The 20,459-nt window shown below is 32.0% G+C and overlaps 7 protein-coding genes across 7 annotated transcripts; 6 read left to right on the top strand and 1 right to left on the bottom strand.

The window, feature by feature from the left end:
• Positions 1,295–1,820, top strand: LOC104740972 (major pollen allergen Ole e 10-like). Its single transcript, XM_010461727.2, has one exon. The coding sequence runs from the start codon at positions 1,353–1,355 to the stop codon at positions 1,689–1,691; it is 339 nt and encodes a 112-aa protein (XP_010460029.1). The 5' UTR covers positions 1,295–1,352; the 3' UTR covers positions 1,692–1,820.
• On the top strand, positions 5,031–5,557 carry LOC104740965 (major pollen allergen Ole e 10-like). Its single transcript, XM_010461719.2, has one exon. It carries the CDS (start codon positions 5,090–5,092, stop codon positions 5,426–5,428), a length of 339 nt encoding a protein of 112 aa, XP_010460021.1. The 5' UTR covers positions 5,031–5,089; the 3' UTR covers positions 5,429–5,557.
• Positions 8,768–9,294, top strand: LOC104740955 (major pollen allergen Ole e 10-like). Its single transcript, XM_010461708.2, has one exon. It carries the CDS (start codon positions 8,827–8,829, stop codon positions 9,163–9,165), a length of 339 nt encoding a protein of 112 aa, XP_010460010.1. The 5' UTR covers positions 8,768–8,826; the 3' UTR covers positions 9,166–9,294.
• LOC104740945 (major pollen allergen Ole e 10-like) lies at positions 10,706–11,219 on the top strand. The gene has a single exon (XM_010461696.1). The coding sequence runs from the start codon at positions 10,765–10,767 to the stop codon at positions 11,101–11,103; it is 339 nt and encodes a 112-aa protein (XP_010459998.1). The 5' UTR covers positions 10,706–10,764; the 3' UTR covers positions 11,104–11,219.
• LOC104740936 (major pollen allergen Ole e 10-like) lies at positions 12,422–12,919 on the top strand. The gene has a single exon (XM_010461685.2). The coding sequence runs from the start codon at positions 12,481–12,483 to the stop codon at positions 12,817–12,819; it is 339 nt and encodes a 112-aa protein (XP_010459987.1). The 5' UTR covers positions 12,422–12,480; the 3' UTR covers positions 12,820–12,919.
• Positions 13,680–16,362, top strand: LOC104740928 (Golgi to ER traffic protein 4 homolog). The gene is made up of 12 exons (XM_010461672.2): positions 13,680–13,872; positions 14,040–14,119; positions 14,304–14,382; positions 14,536–14,617; positions 14,697–14,856; positions 14,993–15,083; positions 15,170–15,253; positions 15,428–15,474; positions 15,568–15,696; positions 15,783–15,867; positions 16,007–16,087; positions 16,167–16,362. The coding sequence occupies exons 1-12, from the start codon at positions 13,825–13,827 to the stop codon at positions 16,176–16,178; spliced, it is 978 nt and encodes a 325-aa protein (XP_010459974.1). The 5' UTR covers positions 13,680–13,824; the 3' UTR covers positions 16,179–16,362.
• LOC104740920 (probable UDP-N-acetylglucosamine--peptide N-acetylglucosaminyltransferase SPINDLY) lies at positions 16,444–20,321 on the bottom strand. The gene is made up of 11 exons (XM_010461661.2): positions 20,076–20,321; positions 19,511–19,727; positions 19,302–19,394; positions 19,121–19,222; positions 18,854–19,021; positions 18,689–18,777; positions 18,497–18,618; positions 18,173–18,354; positions 17,362–17,646; positions 17,022–17,169; positions 16,444–16,935 (listed from the first exon to the last, which is right to left on the bottom strand). Exons 1-11 carry the CDS (start codon positions 20,267–20,269, stop codon positions 16,556–16,558), a joined length of 1,980 nt encoding a protein of 659 aa, XP_010459963.1. The 5' UTR covers positions 20,270–20,321; the 3' UTR covers positions 16,444–16,555.

Here is a 20,459-nt window from a genome sequence, read left to right as displayed (position 1 = left end):
TACTCCCTCTGTCTCACAAAGATTGAAGTTTAGTATTTTACACACATATTAAGACAGAGGGAATATATGATTAATTTATAATTTATTATTTTCACTTTTCCACTTTCCAATTTTTACACTCCATACACTCTACAACATCAGTAATCATTAAAACAAAAATTATTAAAAATATTCAAAACATCAATCTTTGGGAGACAAAGAAATTTCTCTAAAACTTCAATCTTTGTGAGACAGAGGGAGTATTAATTGTTATACTAGTAATGATCGTTGTTTACTCTCATGTTTTTTTTTTTTAATCCAGATGAGATTCATTAAATGATTCATTAAAACTCCATTAAACTATATTATATAGTATCTTTTAAAATTTTATTTATGATTTAAAACAAAAATGAAATGAAATTTTAATGATAGACTCATTACACTCTGTTATTCTATATCTTTGAACATTTTGGTGCAGGGAAAATCTTCATCACTTTTACTCTTTTTTTTTTTGTACATCATGATTCATGCAGCTTCTACTTCAGAAAAGTAAAAAATAATATAAATTCTATAAATTTGGAACATAATATTTGAATTCGTGTTTTCCATGTTTAAACAAACCAAGATATGGTAATTTCTAATCGGAAATATATATTTTTGAAATGGAACAATTTATAAAGAATTGGTGTATTGAATCTTAGAGGGGTGTATTCAACTTGATATTTTAAGTGACGTGTGTAAAATTTACAAATACTATGTTATTCAATTATGTATTTTAAAAAGTCTATTAAAATCTATTGATATTAAACTGATAATTTAATAATCAACTTTAAAATCCAATGTTATTCAAAACAGTTTGTGGATTTGGACTTTAATGATTTTTAGCGATTCTGGAGGTTAAAAATAGAAAAATTCAAATCTCATGGTTTTAGGTAGGATTTGAATTTTTTTTACAATAAATCATATCAACTTTCATAAAATCTATCAAAATTTCAATTTTCCTAAATCGCATAAAATCCTCCAAAATCATGGTTTCAATACACCTCGCTGATTCGTCACCTTTTGAGTCTCTCTTCCCAAGAATTTGAAAAAGTCTTTTGTATATTTTCCATCTTGAAAAGTCTTTAGTATATATTTCCATGTACTTGCAAAAACGTACCATTAACAGATACTTACTCCATATGTAATTTCCATATCATTGTGATTCCCAAATCCTTAATTTGTCTTCGATCATAAACTCACTGATTAGTTCTCCATTGCATCTCTATATAAGAACCTCGTAATCACACTGAAATGATATACGCACAACATTACATTCTTACAATATATAATACACATTACAAAAATTCTTTATCTTTTTTTTTTTGTTCCAAATGTCATCGCAGCTGTTAACATTCTTTCTCCTTCTATCTGCTGTGGCGATTCCTGTCGTGACTAGCAACAGACAATGGTGTATAGCGAAGTACACTGCGTCGACCGAACAGTTACAAGCTAATATCGATTATGCTTGTAGCTTTAATAATGTTGACTGTAGACCGATCCAGCCCGGTGGAAGTTGCTATGAACCTAATACTTTACTAGACCATGCATCGTATGCCATGAACTTTTATTATCAAAATAATGGTCGTATCGATAGTGCTTGCAGTTTTGGCAGAACGGGCTGTTTTATTTTTAACGACCCAAGTCACGGTTCATGTGTCTACTACACTTGAAGAAGTTTTTCTTTAAAAAAAAAAAATTATTATACGAAGAGTGCTTAACGTACTCATCGCTTTAATTATCTTCGGATTTGTTGTATTCCCAAACTAAAGATAAATAATATAATTGATTTGAGGTTTTCTTTAAAAAAAATACGATTCATATTTTGTAGCGATGATGCATTTTTCTTTAATGTGGTGAAGACATGAAAATATGAGATGGTAGTGGAATAGTGTCGATTTTTGTTGAAACATGTCAAGCATGACAAAGCAACTAGTATTAATAATGATGCCAAGAAGAAATTGTATTCTTACAAAATTGGTTTTCATCTCTGATATCTAAACTTTGAGTGGTTGTAGATCTCTCCTACCATCTTTCATTTGTAAATTTCCTATATTCACAATACTCTTAACATGAAGTTTCTTATATTTATTTGTTTATGATTTGCTTATAATAAACAGTCATTTAATTACTAGATCAACTCTTTTTATTCTTTTTAATCAATAACATATATTACGTCAAATATCAATATGCAATGAAGAAGTACTAGGATTATAACACACGTTGAGGTGTGTTCTACTAATTGCGATATACACATACAAACGAATAAGTGGCACGACGTATTTATTACTTTCGTTTGAACTGAACAAGTCAATAATACCTAACAATTTTTAATGATAGACTCATTATTACACTCTGTTATTCTATATCTTTTAACATTTTGGTGGTAGGGAAAATCTTCATCACTTTTACTCCTTTTTTTTTGGACATCATGATTCATGCAGTTTCTACTTCAAAAAGTAAAAAATAATATAAATTTTATAAATTTGGAACATAATATTTGAATTCGTGTTTTCCATGTTTAAACAAACCGAGATATGATAAATTCTAATCGGAAATATATATTTTTCAAATGGAACAATTTATAAAGAATTGGTGTATTGAATCTTAGATGGGTGTATTCAACTTGATATTTTAAGTGACGTGTGTAAAATTTACAAATATTATGTTATTCAATCATGTATTTTAAAAAGTCTACTAAAATCTTGTTATTAAACTGATAATTTAAAAATCGACTTTAAAATCCACTGTTATTCAAAACAGTTTGTGGATTTGAATTTTAATGTTTTTAGTGATTCTGGAGGTTAAAAATAGAAAAATTCAAATCTCATGGTTTTAGGTAGGATTTGAATTTTTTTTACAATAAATCATATCAACTTCCATAAAATCTATCAAAATTTCAATTTTCCTAAATCACTTAAAATCCTCCAATACACGACTAGGGGTGTCAAAATGGGTAGAAACCCATGAGTTTACCCTGTTTGTCTATTATTTAAACGGATATGGGTTAAGTTTTTTTACCCATATAAATAAATGGGTTTTGATGGGTTCGTGGGTTTATCGGGGTAAACCCATTAGGGTTTTGGGTTACCAATGAGTTGATTGAAAAAATAAAAATAATATATATATGCATATAATAGAATAAAGATATATATTAATATGTAAATATTTTTCTTTTTATAATTAATTTATGTAAAATATCTAAAATATATGTTAAATTTTTGGGAAAATTCCCGATAAAAACACCGACCATTTAATATTTGCCAAAAAAAAACATGAACTTTTTCCGTTGCGAGAAAAATACGTAGACTATTTTTTAGTTGATAAAAAATACACGAACTATTATTTTTTTCCAGTTTATCCTCGTCTCCGTTACGACCGTTAACGGTATTGTGACGGCGTTACTATTTTTAAAAAAAGTTCCAGAAAAAAACACAAACTATTTATTTTTTGCCATAAAAATACATGAACTTTTTTTTCTTTGCCTGAAAAATACATAATTTTCATTTTTTTTTCCACTAACAATGTTAGAGATCATAACTTTCTCTATTCTCTTGAACTTCATACAAGTTTTCACTACTATTTATGATAACTAAATTCAAGAACAAAAATACACAATTAGATTAATCGATTTCCAAATTTCTCAGTTAGTATTATTTTTGCATAAATAAATGGTGAATCTGGTTAGGTTACAAGAGTTGATGTCCCACAAAATGACTATAATCTACGATCTCGATCAAGTTTGTGTACACCAGCCCATTTGATGATTTACACTCGCTATAAGCATCATAAAAGGTACTAAAATAAAGAGATGAATATTTTTGAAATGTATAGAAAGGTCTACAAAGGTGGAGATCTCATAAAATTTTAGAGAAGTGTTGATGAAGTTTCAAAATTTGTAAAGTCAATATAAATCCAAAAACAACACTAATTGAGAAATTTCGAAATCGATTAATCTAATTGTGTATTTTTGTTCTTGAATTTAGTTATCCTAAATAGTAGTGAAAACTTGAATGAAGTTCAAGACAACAGAGAAAGTTATGAGTTATGATCTCTAACATTATTAATGGAAAAATAAGAAATGAAAAATTATGTATTTTTCATGCAAAGAAAAAAAAGTTCATGTATTTTTCTGGCAACAAATAAATAGTTTGTGTTTTTTTCTGGAATATTTTTCAAAAATAGTAACACCGTCATAATACTGTTAACGATTGTAACGGAGACGAGGAGAAACTGGAAAAAAATAATAGTTCGTGTATTTTTTACCAACTAAAAAATAGTCTGCGTATTTTTCTGGCAATGAAAAAAGTTCATGTTTTTTTTTGATAAATATTAAATAGTTGGTGTTTTTTTAGGAATTTTCCCTTAAATTTTTCTACTTTGCTAAAAACAAAAAAAAAGGTAAACAATAATATATATGTCAATGATCTAAAAAGAATGTGAAATTTTTTAATATCTAGATATTAACTTTTTAAGCTTAAAAACATTGGTTGGTTTTCTAATTCTATTTTATATAAATATATTATGGATTTAATATCAATTATTTTTTATTATTTTATTTATATATGGGTAACTCATATAACCCATTTAGCCATTGGATTTTTAATAATTGGGTTTGAGTATATAAATTCAACCCATTATAATAGATGGGTCGGGTTGAACCTGCCCACAAAAATCTCTAACTCATGTGGGTATGGGTCGGGTCGGGTCAGATTATCCATTTTGACACCCCTAAATACACCTCTCTGATTTGTCACCTTTTGAGTCTCTCTTCCCAAGAATTTGAAAAAGTCTTTTGTATATTTTCCATCTTGAAAAGTCTTTAGTATATATTTCCATGTACTTGCAAAAACGTACCATTAACAGATACTTACTCCATATGTAATTTCCATATCATTGTGATTCCCAAATCCTTAATTTGTCTTCGATCATAAACTCACTGATTAGTTCTCCATTGCATCTCTATATAAGAACCTCGTAATCACACTGAAATGATATACGCACAACATTACATTCTTACAATATATAATACACATTACAAAAATTCTTTATCTTTTTTTTTTTGTTCCAAATGTCATCGCAGCTGTTAACATTCTTTCTCCTTCTATCTGCTGTGGCGATTCCTGTCGTGACTAGCAACAGACAATGGTGTATAGCGAAGTACACTGCGTCGACCGAACAGTTACAAGCTAATATCGATTATGCTTGTAGCTTTAATAATGTTGACTGTAGACCGATCCAGCCCGGTGGAAGTTGCTATGAACCTAATACTTTACTAGACCATGCATCGTATGCCATGAACTTTTATTATCAAAATAATGGTCGTATCGATAGTGCTTGCAGTTTTGGCAGAACGGGCTGTTTTATTTTTAACGACCCAAGTCACGGTTCATGTGTCTACTACACTTGAAGAAGTTTTTCTTTAAAAAAAAAAAATTATTATACGAAGAGTGCTTAACGTACTCATCGCTTTAATTATCTTCGGATTTGTTGTATTCCCAAACTAAAGATAAATAATATAATTGATTTGAGGTTTTCTTTAAAAAAAATACGATTCATATTTTGTAGCGATGATGCATTTTTCTTTAATGTGGTGAAGACATGAAAATATGAGATGGTAGTGGAATAGTGTCGATTTTTGTTGAAACATGTCAAGCATGACAAAGCAACTAGTATTAATAATGATGCCAAGAAGAAATTGTATTCTTACAAAATTGGTTTTCATCTCTGATATCTAAACTTTGAGTGGTTGTAGATCTCTCCTACCATCTTTCATTTGTAAATTTCCTATATTCACAATACTCTTAACATGAAGTTTCTTATATTTATTTGTTTATGATTTGCTTATAATAAACAGTCATTTAATTACTAGATCAACTCTTTTTATTCTTTTTAATCAATAACATATATTACGTCAAATATCAATATGCAATGAAGAAGTACTAGGATTATAACACACGTTGAGGTGTGTTCTACTAATTGCGATATACACATACAAACGAATAAGTGGCACGACGTATTTATTACTTTCGTTTGAACTGAACAAGTCAATAATACCTAACAATTTTTAATGATAGACTCATTATTACACTCTGTTATTCTATATCTTTTAACATTTTGGTGGTAGGGAAAATCTTCATCACTTTTACTCCTTTTTTTTTGGACATCATGATTCATGCAGTTTCTACTTCAAAAAGTAAAAAATAATATAAATTTTATAAATTTGGAACATAATATTTGAATTCGTGTTTTCCATGTTTAAACAAACCGAGATATGATAAATTCTAATCGGAAATATATATTTTTCAAATGGAACAATTTATAAAGAATTGGTGTATTGAATCTTAGATGGGTGTATTCAACTTGATATTTTAAGTGACGTGTGTAAAATTTACAAATATTATGTTATTCAATCATGTATTTTAAAAAGTCTACTAAAATCTTGTTATTAAACTGATAATTTAAAAATCGACTTTAAAATCCACTGTTATTCAAAACAGTTTGTGGATTTGAATTTTAATGTTTTTAGTGATTCTGGAGGTTAAAAATAGAAAAATTCAAATCTCATGGTTTTAGGTAGGATTTGAATTTTTTTTACAATAAATCATATCAACTTCCATAAAATCTATCAAAATTTCAATTTTCCTAAATCACTTAAAATCCTCCAATACACGACTAGGGGTGTCAAAATGGGTAGAAACCCATGAGTTTACCCTGTTTGTCTATTATTTAAACGGATATGGGTTAAGTTTTTTTACCCATATAAATAAATGGGTTTTGATGGGTTCGTGGGTTTATCGGGGTAAACCCATTAGGGTTTTGGGTTACCAATGAGTTGATTGAAAAAATAAAAATAATATATATATGCATATAATAGAATAAAGATATATATTAATATGTAAATATTTTTCTTTTTATAATTAATTTATGTAAAATATCTAAAATATATGTTAAATTTTTGGGAAAATTCCCGATAAAAACACCGACCATTTAATATTTGCCAAAAAAAAACATGAACTTTTTCCGTTGCGAGAAAAATACGTAGACTATTTTTTAGTTGATAAAAAATACACGAACTATTATTTTTTTCCAGTTTATCCTCGTCTCCGTTACGACCGTTAACGGTATTGTGACGGCGTTACTATTTTTAAAAAAAGTTCCAGAAAAAAACACAAACTATTTATTTTTTGCCATAAAAATACATGAACTTTTTTTTCTTTGCCTGAAAAATACATAATTTTCATTTTTTTTTCCACTAACAATGTTAGAGATCATAACTTTCTCTATTCTCTTGAACTTCATACAAGTTTTCACTACTATTTATGATAACTAAATTCAAGAACAAAAATACACAATTAGATTAATCGATTTCCAAATTTCTCAGTTAGTATTATTTTTGCATAAATAAATGGTGAATCTGGTTAGGTTACAAGAGTTGATGTCCCACAAAATGACTATAATCTACGATCTCGATCAAGTTTGTGTACACCAGCCCATTTGATGATTTACACTCGCTATAAGCATCATAAAAGGTACTAAAATAAAGAGATGAATATTTTTGAAATGTATAGAAAGGTCTACAAAGGTGGAGATCTCATAAAATTTTAGAGAAGTGTTGATGAAGTTTCAAAATTTGTAAAGTCAATATAAATCCAAAAACAACACTAATTGAGAAATTTCGAAATCGATTAATCTAATTGTGTATTTTTGTTCTTGAATTTAGTTATCCTAAATAGTAGTGAAAACTTGAATGAAGTTCAAGACAACAGAGAAAGTTATGAGTTATGATCTCTAACATTATTAATGGAAAAATAAGAAATGAAAAATTATGTATTTTTCATGCAAAGAAAAAAAAGTTCATGTATTTTTCTGGCAACAAATAAATAGTTTGTGTTTTTTTCTGGAATATTTTTCAAAAATAGTAACACCGTCATAATACTGTTAACGATTGTAACGGAGACGAGGAGAAACTGGAAAAAAATAATAGTTCGTGTATTTTTTACCAACTAAAAAATAGTCTGCGTATTTTTCTGGCAATGAAAAAAGTTCATGTTTTTTTTTGATAAATATTAAATAGTTGGTGTTTTTTTAGGAATTTTCCCTTAAATTTTTCTACTTTGCTAAAAACAAAAAAAAAGGTAAACAATAATATATATGTCAATGATCTAAAAAGAATGTGAAATTTTTTAATATCTAGATATTAACTTTTTAAGCTTAAAAACATTGGTTGGTTTTCTAATTCTATTTTATATAAATATATTATGGATTTAATATCAATTATTTTTTATTATTTTATTTATATATGGGTAACTCATATAACCCATTTAGCCATTGGATTTTTAATAATTGGGTTTGAGTATATAAATTCAACCCATTATAATAGATGGGTCGGGTTGAACCTGCCCACAAAAATCTCTAACTCATGTGGGTATGGGTCGGGTCGGGTCAGATTATCCATTTTGACACCCCTAAATACACCTCTCTGATTTGTCACCTTTTGAGTCTCTCTTCCCAAGAATTTGAAAAAGTCTTTTGTATATTTTCCATCTTGAAAAGTCTTTAGTATATATTTCCATGTACTTGCAAAAACGTACCATTAACAGATACTTACTCCATATGTAATTTCCATATCATTGTGATTCCCAAATCCTTAATTTGTCTTCGATCATAAACTCACTGATTAGTTCTCCATTGCATCTCTATATAAGAACCTCGTAATCACACTGAAATGATATACGCACAACATTACATTCTTACAATATATAATACACATTACAAAAATTCTTTATCTTTTTTTTTTTGTTCCAAATGTCATCGCAGCTGTTAACATTCTTTCTCCTTCTATCTGCTGTGGCGATTCCTGTCGTGACTAGCAACAGACAATGGTGTATAGCGAAGTACACTGCGTCGACCGAACAGTTACAAGCTAATATCGATTATGCTTGTAGCTTTAATAATGTTGACTGTAGACCGATCCAGCCCGGTGGAAGTTGCTATGAACCTAATACTTTACTAGACCATGCATCGTATGCCATGAACTTTTATTATCAAAATAATGGTCGTATCGATAGTGCTTGCAGTTTTGGCAGAACGGGCTGTTTTATTTTTAACGACCCAAGTCACGGTTCATGTGTCTACTACACTTGAAGAAGTTTTTCTTTAAAAAAAAAAAATTATTATACGAAGAGTGCTTAACGTACTCATCGCTTTAATTATCTTCGGATTTGTTGTATTCCCAAACTAAAGATAAATAATATAATTGATTTGAGGTTTTCTTTAAAAAAAATACGATTCATATTTTGTAGCGATGATGCATTTTTCTTTAATGTGGTGAAGACATGAAAATATGAGATGGTAGTGGAATAGTGTCGATTTTTGTTGAAACATGTCAAGCATGACAAAGCAACTAGTATTAATAATGATGCCAAGAAGAAATTGTATTCTTACAAAATTGGTTTTCATCTCTGATATCTAAACTTTGAGTGGTTGTAGATCTCTCCTACCATCTTTCATTTGTAAATTTCCTATATTCACAATACTCTTAACATGAAGTTTCTTATATTTATTTGTTTATGATTTGCTTATAATAAACAGTCATTTAATTACTAGATCAACTCTTTTTATTCTTTTTAATCAATAACATATATTACGTCAAATATCAATATGCAATGAAGAAGTACTAGGATTATAACACACGTTGAGGTGTGTTCTACTAATTGCGATATACACATACAAACGAATAAGTGGCACGACGTATTTATTACTTTCGTTTGAACTGAACAAGTCAATAATACCTAACAAATTTTAATGATAGACTCATTACAGTCTGTTATTCTATATCTTTTAACATTTTGGTGCAGGGAAAATCTTCATCACTTTTACTCTTTTTTTCGGACATCATGATTCATGCAGATTCTACTTCAAAAAGTAAAAATAATATAAATTTTATAAATTTGGTACGTAATATTTGAATTCGTGTTTTCCATGTTTAAACAAACCGAGATATGGTAAATTCTAATCGGAAATATATATTTTTCAAATGGAACAATTTATAAAGAATTGGTGTATTGAATCTTAGAGGGGTGTATTCAACTTGATATTTTAAGTGACGTGTGTAAAATTTACAAATATTATGTTATTCAATCATGTATTTTAAAAAGTCTACTAAAATCTTGTTATTAAACTGATAATTTAAAAATCGACTTTAAAATCCACTGTTATTCAAAACAGTTTGTGGATTTGAATTTTAATGTTTTTAGTGATTCTGGAGGTTAAAAATAGAAAAATTCAAATCTCATGGTTTTAGGTAGGATTTGAATTTTTTTTACAATAAATCATATCAACTTCCATAAAATCTATGAAAATTTTAATTTTCCTAAATCGCTTAAAATCCTCCAATACACGATTATACACCTCTCTGATTTGTCACCTTTTGAGTCTCTCTTCCCACCAAGAATTTGAAAAAGTCTTTTGTATATTTTCCATCTTGAAAAGTCTTTAGTATATATTTCCATGTACTTGCAAAAACGTACCATTAACAGATACTTACTCCATATGTAATTTCCATATCATTGTGATTCCCAAATCCTTAATTTGTCTTCGATCATAAACTCACTGATTAGTTCTCCATTGCATCTCTATATAAGAACCTCGTAATCACACTGAAATGATATACGCACAACATTACATTCTTACAATATATAATACACATTACAAAAATTCTTTATCTTTTTTTTTTTGTTCCAAATGTCATCGCAGCTGTTAACATTCTTTCTCCTTCTATCTGCTGTGGCGATTCCTGTCGTGACTAGCAACAGACAATGGTGTATAGCGAAGTACACTGCGTCGGCCGAACAGTTACAAGCTAATATCGATTATGCTTGTAGCTTTAATAATGTTGACTGTAGACCGATCCAGCCCGGTGGAAGTTGCTATGAACCTAATACTTTACTAGACCATGCATCGTATGCCATGAACTTTTATTATCAAAATAATGGTCGTATCGATAGTGCTTGCAGTTTTGGCAGAACGGGCTGTTTTATTTTGAACGACCCAAGTCACGGTTCATGTGTCTACTACACTTGAAGAAGTTTTTCTTTAAAAAAAAAAATTATCATACGAAGAGTGCTTAACGTACTCATCGCTTTAATTATCTTCGGATTTGTTGTATTCCTAAACTAAAGATAAATAATATAATTGAATTGAGGTTTTCTTTAAAAAAAAAAATTATCATACGAAGAGTGCTTAACGTACTCATCGCTTTAATTATCTTCGGATTTGTTGTATTCCTAAACTAAAGATAAATAATATAATTGAATTGAGGTTTTCTTTAAAAAAAATACGATTCATATTTTGTAGCGATGATGCATTTTTCTTTAATGTGGTGAAGACATGAAAATATGAGATGGTAGTGGAATAGTGTCGATTTTTGTTGAAACATGTCAAGCATGAACATGTCAAGCATGACAAAGCAACTAGTATTAATATTGATGCCAAGAAGAAATTGTATTCTTACAAAATTGGTTTTCATCTCTGATATCTAAACTTTGAGTGGTTGTAGATCTCTCCTACCATCTTTCATTTGTAAATTTCCTATATTCACAATACTCTTAACATGAAGTTTCTTATATTTATTTGTTTATGATTTGCTTATAATAAACAGTCATTTAATTACTAGATCAACTCTTTTTATTCTTTTTAATCAATAACATATATTACGTCAAATATCAATATGCAATGAAGAAGTACTAGGATTATAACACACGTTGAGGTGTGTTCTACTAATTGCGATATACACATACAAACGAATAAGTGGCACGACGTATTTATTACTTTCGTTTGAACTGAACAAGTCAATAATACCTAACAATTTTTAATGATAGACTCATTATTACACTCTGTTATTCTATATCTTTTAACATTTTGGTGGCAGGGAAAATCTTCATCACTTTTACTCCTTTTTTGTTTGGACATCATGATTCATGCAGTTTCTACTTCAAAAAGTAAAAAATAATATAAATTCTATAAATTTGGAACATAATATTTGAATTCGTGTTTTCCATGTTTAAACAAACCGAGATATGGTAAATTCTAATCGGAAATATATATTTTTCAAATGGAACAATTTATAAAGAATTGGTGTATTAAATCTCTCTTTCCAAGAATTTGAAAAAGTCTTTAGTATATATTTCCATCTTGAAAAATCTTTAGTATATATTTCCATGTACTTGCAAAAACGTACCATTAACGGAAACTTACTCCATATGTAATTTCCATATCATTGTGATTCCAAATCCTTAATTTGTCTTCTGTCATAATAAACTCATTATTGATTAAACTCTCCATTGCATCTCTATATAAGAACCCCGTAATCACACTGAAATGATATACGCACAACATTACATTCTTACAAAATATAATACACATTACAAAAAATTTTGATCTTTTTTTTTTTGTTCCAAAATGTCATCGCAGCTGTTAACGTTCTTTCTCCTTCTATCTGCTGTGGCGATTCCTGTCGTGACTAGCTACAGGCAATGGTGTATGCCGTTACCAACTGCGACAGACCAACAGTTACAAGCTAATATAGATTATATTTGTGGTGGCCAGAATGTTGACTGTACACCGATCCAGCCCGGTGGAAGTTGCTATGAACCTAATACTGTACGAGACCATGCGTCGTATGCCATGAACGCTTACTATCATAGTCATGGTCGTATCGAAAGTGCTTGCAACTTCGCCAGAACGGGCTGTTTTGAATTTCACGACCCAAGTCACGGTTCATGTATCTACTACACTTGAAGAAGTTCTACTTTTTTTAGAATATTATATGAAAAGTGCTTAACGTAGTCATCGCTTTATCTTCTTCGTATTGTTGTATCCCCAAACTAAAGATAAATAATACTCTATCCGTTTCAAAATATAGGATGTTTTAGTAGAAACACATATTAAAAAAAATTACTTTTAAAAAGTTTAACCAATCATACTTAAGACTGCATAATATAAAATATAAAATTAATTTAAAAGTTGCATCCTATATTATGAAACAAAAATAATCCTCTAAACATCCTATATTATGAAACAGAAAGAGTATAATTAAGGTGTTTTTTTTATTAAAAAAAGAGATACGATTCAAATTTTTATAGTGATGATGCCTTTTTCTTTAATGTGGTGAAGACTGAAGACATGAAAATATGAGAATGAGATGGTAGTGGAATAGTGTCAAATTATTGTTGAAACATGTCAAGCATGACAAAAGCAACTAGTATGAATATTGATGCCAAGAAGAAATTGTATTCTTGCTTACAAGATTGATGTGGTTTTCATCTCTGATAACTTTTGAGTGGTTTGTAGATCTCTCTCTCTCTTACCATCTTTCATTTTGTAAATTTCCTATATTCACAATATACTCTTAAACATGAAGTTTCTTATATTTATTTTGTTTATAATTTGGCTATAATAAACAGTCATTTTATCACAAAAACAACTCTTTTGTTTTCATAACTTTTACTTTTTATTTTTTTCTCTCCTAGGAATCAACTTTGTTTAAGATAGTAGTATGTAATAACTAAAGAAATTCCATAAAATTGGGAAATTTGGGTTTTCTATTTTTCCTTTTAAAAAAAAAAAAAAAAACAATATAATTAGGGTAAAACTAAAAAACTAGGAAGACGCACGAAGCTGACAAGTTTCTCTGTTTAGTTTCCGTACTTGGGGATCTGTCTCTCTGCAAAATAGATTTAAGTGATTAACCAAAGAAGAACAGAGAGAGATTTTTTTTGGAGGACGAAACCATCGATAAGATCCATGTCGACGAGAGAGAGGACCAAACGTGAGTTACCTCCCGTTCAAGAGGTACCTCCCTTCTTCTACTACTACTCGGAGATCTCCGATTTTTCAATTCATTCTCTCCAATTCTTCTCTTATTTGGTTCATTCCACTCTGTTACTAATTGATTTAAGGAGATAACATAGATCCTTCTTAAATTTGTTTTTTTTTGGATTAAAATTCGTATTATATAGCATATTGATAAATTGCGGAAAGTGGTAGAGGAAGGCAATTACTATGGAGCATTGCAGATGTATAAATCCATCAGTGCAAGGTTCGTTCTTTGCTCTGTTTCCTTCTAATTTACCCAATTTGTTTTTTTTTTTTTACTTGATTGATTCTGCATTGACCCTTTTTTGGAATTCATGTAGAGATTGTTTCTTCATTCTTATTTGGTTGCATACATATGATTGGATTTGATAAAAAAAGATTAGCTTTTTTTTTTTTTTGGTTTGCAGATATGTTACGGCTCAGAGATTCTCTGAAGCTCTTGATATCCTCTATTCAGGGGCATGTATTGAACTTGAACACGGCCTGGTTTGTTCTCTTTCCTTCTTTTGTTGTTTCTATTTTGTACTTGGAACTTTGAGGGGGACATGTTTATCACAAATAAAGACAACATCTTTGTTTCTCTCTCGTTGCACTTTTGTCACTTGTTTAGTTAAAGTAGAGGTTGTTTCAAAATCTCAGGTGAATTGTGGAGCGGACCTCGCTATTTTGTTTGTGGACACACTAGTTAAAGCCAAGTCTCCTTGCAACGATGAAACTCTCGGTTAGTTTCATCCAATATATAATTGCTTTTTTGACCTATTGCTGTTTTCGGGTATACTGAATATATATTTTACCGTCAGATCGTATCAGGGGTATGTACAAATTGTTTCCTCGTGTTCCCGTACCACCTCATTTGGTAGACGTGAGCGACGATGAAGATGTCCAAAATCTTCAAGAATCTCTTGGGGAAGCCAGATCACGTGTTGACAACTTGACTTCTTTCTTGAGAGCTGCTATTAAGTAAGCCAGAGCTATGTGTATTATTTTTTTGCTTATTCAACTGGCACTGTCAATATATAATTTTTTTGCTTATTCTTTCTTGTGTGAACATGTATCAGTTATATCATATTTTGCTGTTTCTTCTTCTTCCTTTTAGATGGTCTGCAGAGTTTGGAGCCCCAAGTACTGGCTATCCTGAGTTGCATGCTATGCTGGGTGATTATCTCTACACTGAGTGTCCTGAACTTGTAATCCTCTTGTTCCCATTTCTTATTATAAAGTCAATACATTTTCATCTTTCTTGATGAATCAATTTTTAATATATTTCCTGCAGGACATGGTCCGGATATCTCGACATTTTGTTAGAGCTGAGGACCCTGAGAAGTTTGCGTCTATGCTGGTCAATTTTATGGGAAGGGTCAGTTCACTTCCTTTCAAGTTGTCTCATCTCTTGGTTTCTGTATTAGTTGTCTTAAGTTTTAGAGTAGAGTAGTTTTTACACTAGGATAGAAAGTTCAAGAATTGTCAAATGTGATCTCTTCTTGTGGCCAAAAAAAATATGTGTGTTTCTTACTTGAATACTATTCTACAGTGTTATCCTGGAGAAGATGACCTCGCCATTGCACGAGCAGTTCTCATGTAAGTTCATGCTTTATAGCTGGATACATAGATAGCAGAGTTTGCGGGGAACTAAAGAAAGTGAGTTGAGTTTATTTTTTTCTTGCATGATAGGTATTTATCTATGGGTAACATGAAAGATGCAAACTTTATGATGGATGAGATTAAGAGACAAGCAGAGACAAAAAATCCCGAGCTTTCGGAATCAAAGCTTATCCAATTTATCTCATATCTTCTGGAAACGTTAGTTACCTACTTAGAACTTCTTCTTCCTTTTAGTCTTTTCAGCTCGTTGTTGTTTACCTAAAGAGATTTGTTACCCAATACAGGTTGCAGAGGGATGCATTGCCTCTTTTCAATATGTTAAGAGTAAAATATAAGTCAAGCATAGATAGAGATCAGCTGCTTAACGAGGTATACAGTTGTTAGTTACTAATTTCTTCAACAAAATGCAACTCTTTTGTTTGGTTTTTGCATGTTTTAATCCTTGTTGGTTCCATATATTTCTCCTTCACTTTTGATGAAAACCCGGAAATTGTGTTATATTTTGAAGTTGCTGGACGAGATTGCAGAGAGGTTTTACGGTGTGCAGCGTAAGAATCCTTTGCAAGGGATGTTTGGAGACATCTTCAAGGTAAAATAAATTCTTATGTATATCTCATATCTTGATGTTACTTTGCTTTAACCATTGAAACTCTGTTTGCTCTGTGTAGATGATGGGCTGAGGAAAAGTGATAAAAGAGGCAATAGGAAAAGAAAAAAAAAGTCCTTTGTGATTTGTTTATTTGGCAATGTACAAATAATGGATAGCTCTGGAGAATTCTCCAGATCATAAGTTATTTCTCTTTTCCTCAAGTGGGTGAAAGAGTTTTGTTCTTTGTAACATTATACAATTTTTGTTCGTCTTCACTACATTTTCAGGATAAATGAAATTGAATTCAATTTAACATTACCATCATTTGTCAAACTAAAATTTCAGACACTATGGAATGGGAAGACTAGTAGGCAAATGTTTCTTTAGATTCAAAGCCTCTTGCAGTAATACTATTTAAGACAGATAAATTGTGTACCCACGAAACGACAAAATAAGTAATACAGAACGTCAAGAATCTCGAACAACAGTTGAAGAAGAGAAGCAAGTACAGAGCCTTGACATGGTTGTGGCTTTAAGCAAGTTAGATTGTGCTGCATCAAGCAATGAATCAGCTTCAAGGGATTTCTCGAAACAGGACTTAGCTTCTTCCCACCTCCGTTCAGCCACAAACACAAGTCCAAGGTTGTTGTATGCAGGTGCATAACCCGGTTTGAGTTCCAACGCCTTTGAGAACATTGCTTTGGAGACTTCGTACTGCTTTTTTTGTCGATACAGGTTCCCAAGGTTAGAGAATATCGTGTGAGCTTGATCCTCTGTTGACACAGCCAAGGCTCGCTTGTACACTTCCTCGGCTTCTGAATGTTCGTCTGATAAATGTAGTGAGATACCTAATAGCCAACACATGAAGCTAACATAAGAGTTATGCATCAAACTTAAAATTGTGGAACCACATCAATTTGCTCCTCAAGCTTACCGAGATTTGACCACACATAGCTACATTCTCTAGAACGACTCACTGCTGCCTTGAGGTATTTTTGGGAGACCTTATATTGTTGAGAACAGAGACTATGAAGACCGAGCTGGTGCCACCGGACAGCATCTTCAGGATCCTCTGTTATAGCCTAATGTAAATAAGAAGAGAATAATGAGATTAAAAAGAATTCCCAATGTTCTCTTCATTATCTATGTGTGTCTGTACTTGTGACCAAACCAGAAGAAGTGCCAATGACTTATTTAAGGAAATCAGTCTTCCTCCTATTCTACCAAACATCTGAAACTGACTTCATAAGTATCGCAACAGAGTAAGAGCATACCTGCTTTAAGCTGTAAACAGCCCGCTCTTCCATCTCCGTTAATTCATTTCGGTCAGCAACAAAAGCAGCTGCAATTTCATGCTGTGCTTTGTGAACCATGGCAAGCCCTGCCCAAGCAATGGGAGGGTCAATTGGAACAGATTCTCCTTCTCTTATCACTGAAGCCATCTCGTTGCCAGCCCATGAAAGCTGGTCGCTTGCATCCTGAGACCTTTCCGCATCTTTGATTCGTTGGACAGCAACAGCAAATCTAGTAGCCATACAGTTGGGATCAAGCTTGGCTGCCTGAAAAAGAAAAACAGGTAAATTCAATCAACCATAACCAAGACTGCTGTGTAAGCCAAAGAGTTTACAGCCAGAATCTTATTATCACAAAATCAGGGTTACATTTTGAACAGCCGCCATCAAGGTGGAATGGCTCACTTGGACAAGGTATGATTAAGCTACATAAGTCTCTTCCTCCTATGCATTTGGATCATGTTTAGTTGACTGTATGCCTAGTGCAATCGAGACCAAAGAACTTGGACACAGAACCACAAGCAAATGTTCGGTAAAAACAAGAATATTCAAACCAAGGTTATTTTATATTTCATCACATAAGAGGTTAATATGCCCAACCCATTCAGAGGAACAGCGTCCACCCTAATCCTCCCAAATAAACGTATAAAGATCGGGTAGGTATGCATTACTTTCACTAAGTTCCAAATATGTCTTGAGAAAAAGTGAAACGGAAATCAAGTAAAGAAACCTGTCTGTCTAAGATAAGGAAAACAATGAACAACCTCAAAACAAAGAAGTGAGCCAAAAGCACCTTCTCCAAACATTTGCTAGAACTTCTGTGATCACCCATCATATAATATGAATTAGCAAGATTCACCCACGTATGGGCAGACATTGGATCTGATCTTAGAGCAGCTAAGAGACATTCCTTTGCGACATTCATAGATGCCTTCTGATCTTCGGAAGCACCAGTACCACCATTAGCCCCGGCACCTGACATCAATTGAAAACACATTTACAAGTTACAAGTGGAAAATACAGTATTACATAAGTACTCTATCCTCTGATTTTGCATGTGTACTTTGCTAAGGCAGGCTGAGAAGAAAATTTAAAGGTTCTTTGATAAGAAACAAACCAGCGACAGTTGAACTGTGTTTGCAGAGAAGCTCAGCAGCATAATTAATCAAAGCGGCAGGATGGTTATGGTCTTTCAGTACCAAATCTTGAAAACATTTTGCTGCAAGCTCCATATCGCCACTGGAAGACTTGTTCATTAGAGAGAAGTATCACGATAAGTTAGAAAATTGAGGGGAAGAAAACTCCTCACCTTTGAAGATAAGCAACTCCAAGGTTTGCAAGGCAATCATAATTGTCAGGGACAAGCGCCAACAAAGATGACAAAACCGATATGGCACTCTACAAATCAACAAAGCAGAACAATATCACAAAAGGAATCACATTAATAATCAGACAACATGGTGAAGAATATTACCATCAAACAACCAGCTTTGAGAAGCATTAAGCCAAGGGTATTCCAAACGGCAGCCTGTCGAACATCTAACTTTATAGAATCCTTTAATTTTGATAGAATTTCCTCAAGCTCGTCTCCCTCAAGCTCTTTAAAAGTGTCTGTATCCCCAAAACCATCCAAAAGAATACACTACAATGTTTACAAAAGTGAAATATTAAGCTTTGTATACGGAGCTCGCTAATACAAGACTTCAATACGCTGATTCAGACACATAGATCAGATCATCACCTGTCCATGGTGAATTTGAACTAACAAGAGTAGTTCTGGTCGAGCAATTTCTGGCTCACAACCCAGTAAGATCTCTTCAGCTTTCTCATATTCTGGTATCGCCTAAAACCCTCTAGCAGTTAACTTAAATAAAATGATAATTATTCTAAGATATATCATTGTAGCCGCAGCTCAAGCCTACCTTTTGAGATTGGCCCAGTCTTTGGAACATTAGACCAAGAATAAAATGGGCATGAGCATTTTTGGGCATCTTCCTTGCAACATGAATCAGACCCTATAAAGAGAGCAGGGTTAGCAGAATTTAAATAAAAGCATCATCATCATCATGAAACATTAGACCAACAACCAACTGGGATAAGTACTATAAAATCATGAGCACCATCATCATACCATTTTGAGGTTACTGATTTTTTCTTCCCGGGATGCAGGGACCCCTTGATTAGCCTGATCACCATCTGCATCAACTCCACAGTCAGAGGAACCTTCAATCTTACTTCTCGAGCGGCATTTCCCCACCTTGCTGCTCTTTTTGGCATCTACTTCTCCTGGTTCCACCTCCTTGCATGTTAATGTACCTCCCTCTTGATAATTTTCCTCGTTATTCAACCTACAAACACACAGTGTCAAGTCAAGAACCCTGAAGAACCTCTCTTAGCTTCGCCTACCCAACAAAGCATTAAGAATCAAACCCTACTTATCCAAAAACATAAAATCCCCCATTTCTAGAGCCAGACTCCTACTGAACGATATCCAAAGTCTCCATTTTTATCATTACGGCATAAAAAGACATCATTTTTTCTAAACCCAAAACAAAAAAAATGTCACTCACAAATAAGTTTTCTTCCGAACAGAGGAAACAAAAGAATCATCTCAGCAAAGCAAAGTTAGTCAAAAGGCACAGAAAGATAGTTTCAGCAGAAACACAAACAACTCTATAGAAGCAGAAGAAGGATACCTAGCGATGGGAATAGTAGGGATTTGAATTGATGAGTCAATATCATCAGCCTCAGGAGGATTGAAATTGAGGTCAGCTAAGACTACAAGCTTTGGAGGTCGAGCAAGAGGAGGCCTTTCAATAGCGGAAGAAGATGCAGGAGAGTCAACGCTCATGGGTTCGTGTTTGACGGCTATCGTCTCCGGCCGGTCCATCGATGTTCTGACTTAGTGCGCCGGAAAGTAAAGTCGAGTTCAAGCCAAAAATAAATAAAAATCAAAACAAAAACATTTGACGAGGGTTGTGTTTGGCAACAATGATTAGTCTATCCTTTGGTTGCACTACCCTAATCTCGCGACAAAAAGTTCCCTTTTTTATTACAACTCTCAATATAGCAACTAATTT

The sequence above is a fragment of the Camelina sativa genome, chromosome 2 (genome assembly GCF_000633955.1).
Source record: "Camelina sativa cultivar DH55 chromosome 2, Cs, whole genome shotgun sequence".
NCBI classification, from domain to species: Eukaryota; Viridiplantae; Streptophyta; class Magnoliopsida; order Brassicales; family Brassicaceae; genus Camelina; species Camelina sativa.
The sequence above is the reverse complement of the archived record's forward strand: the minus strand, read 5'-3'. Positions and strand labels throughout refer to the sequence as shown.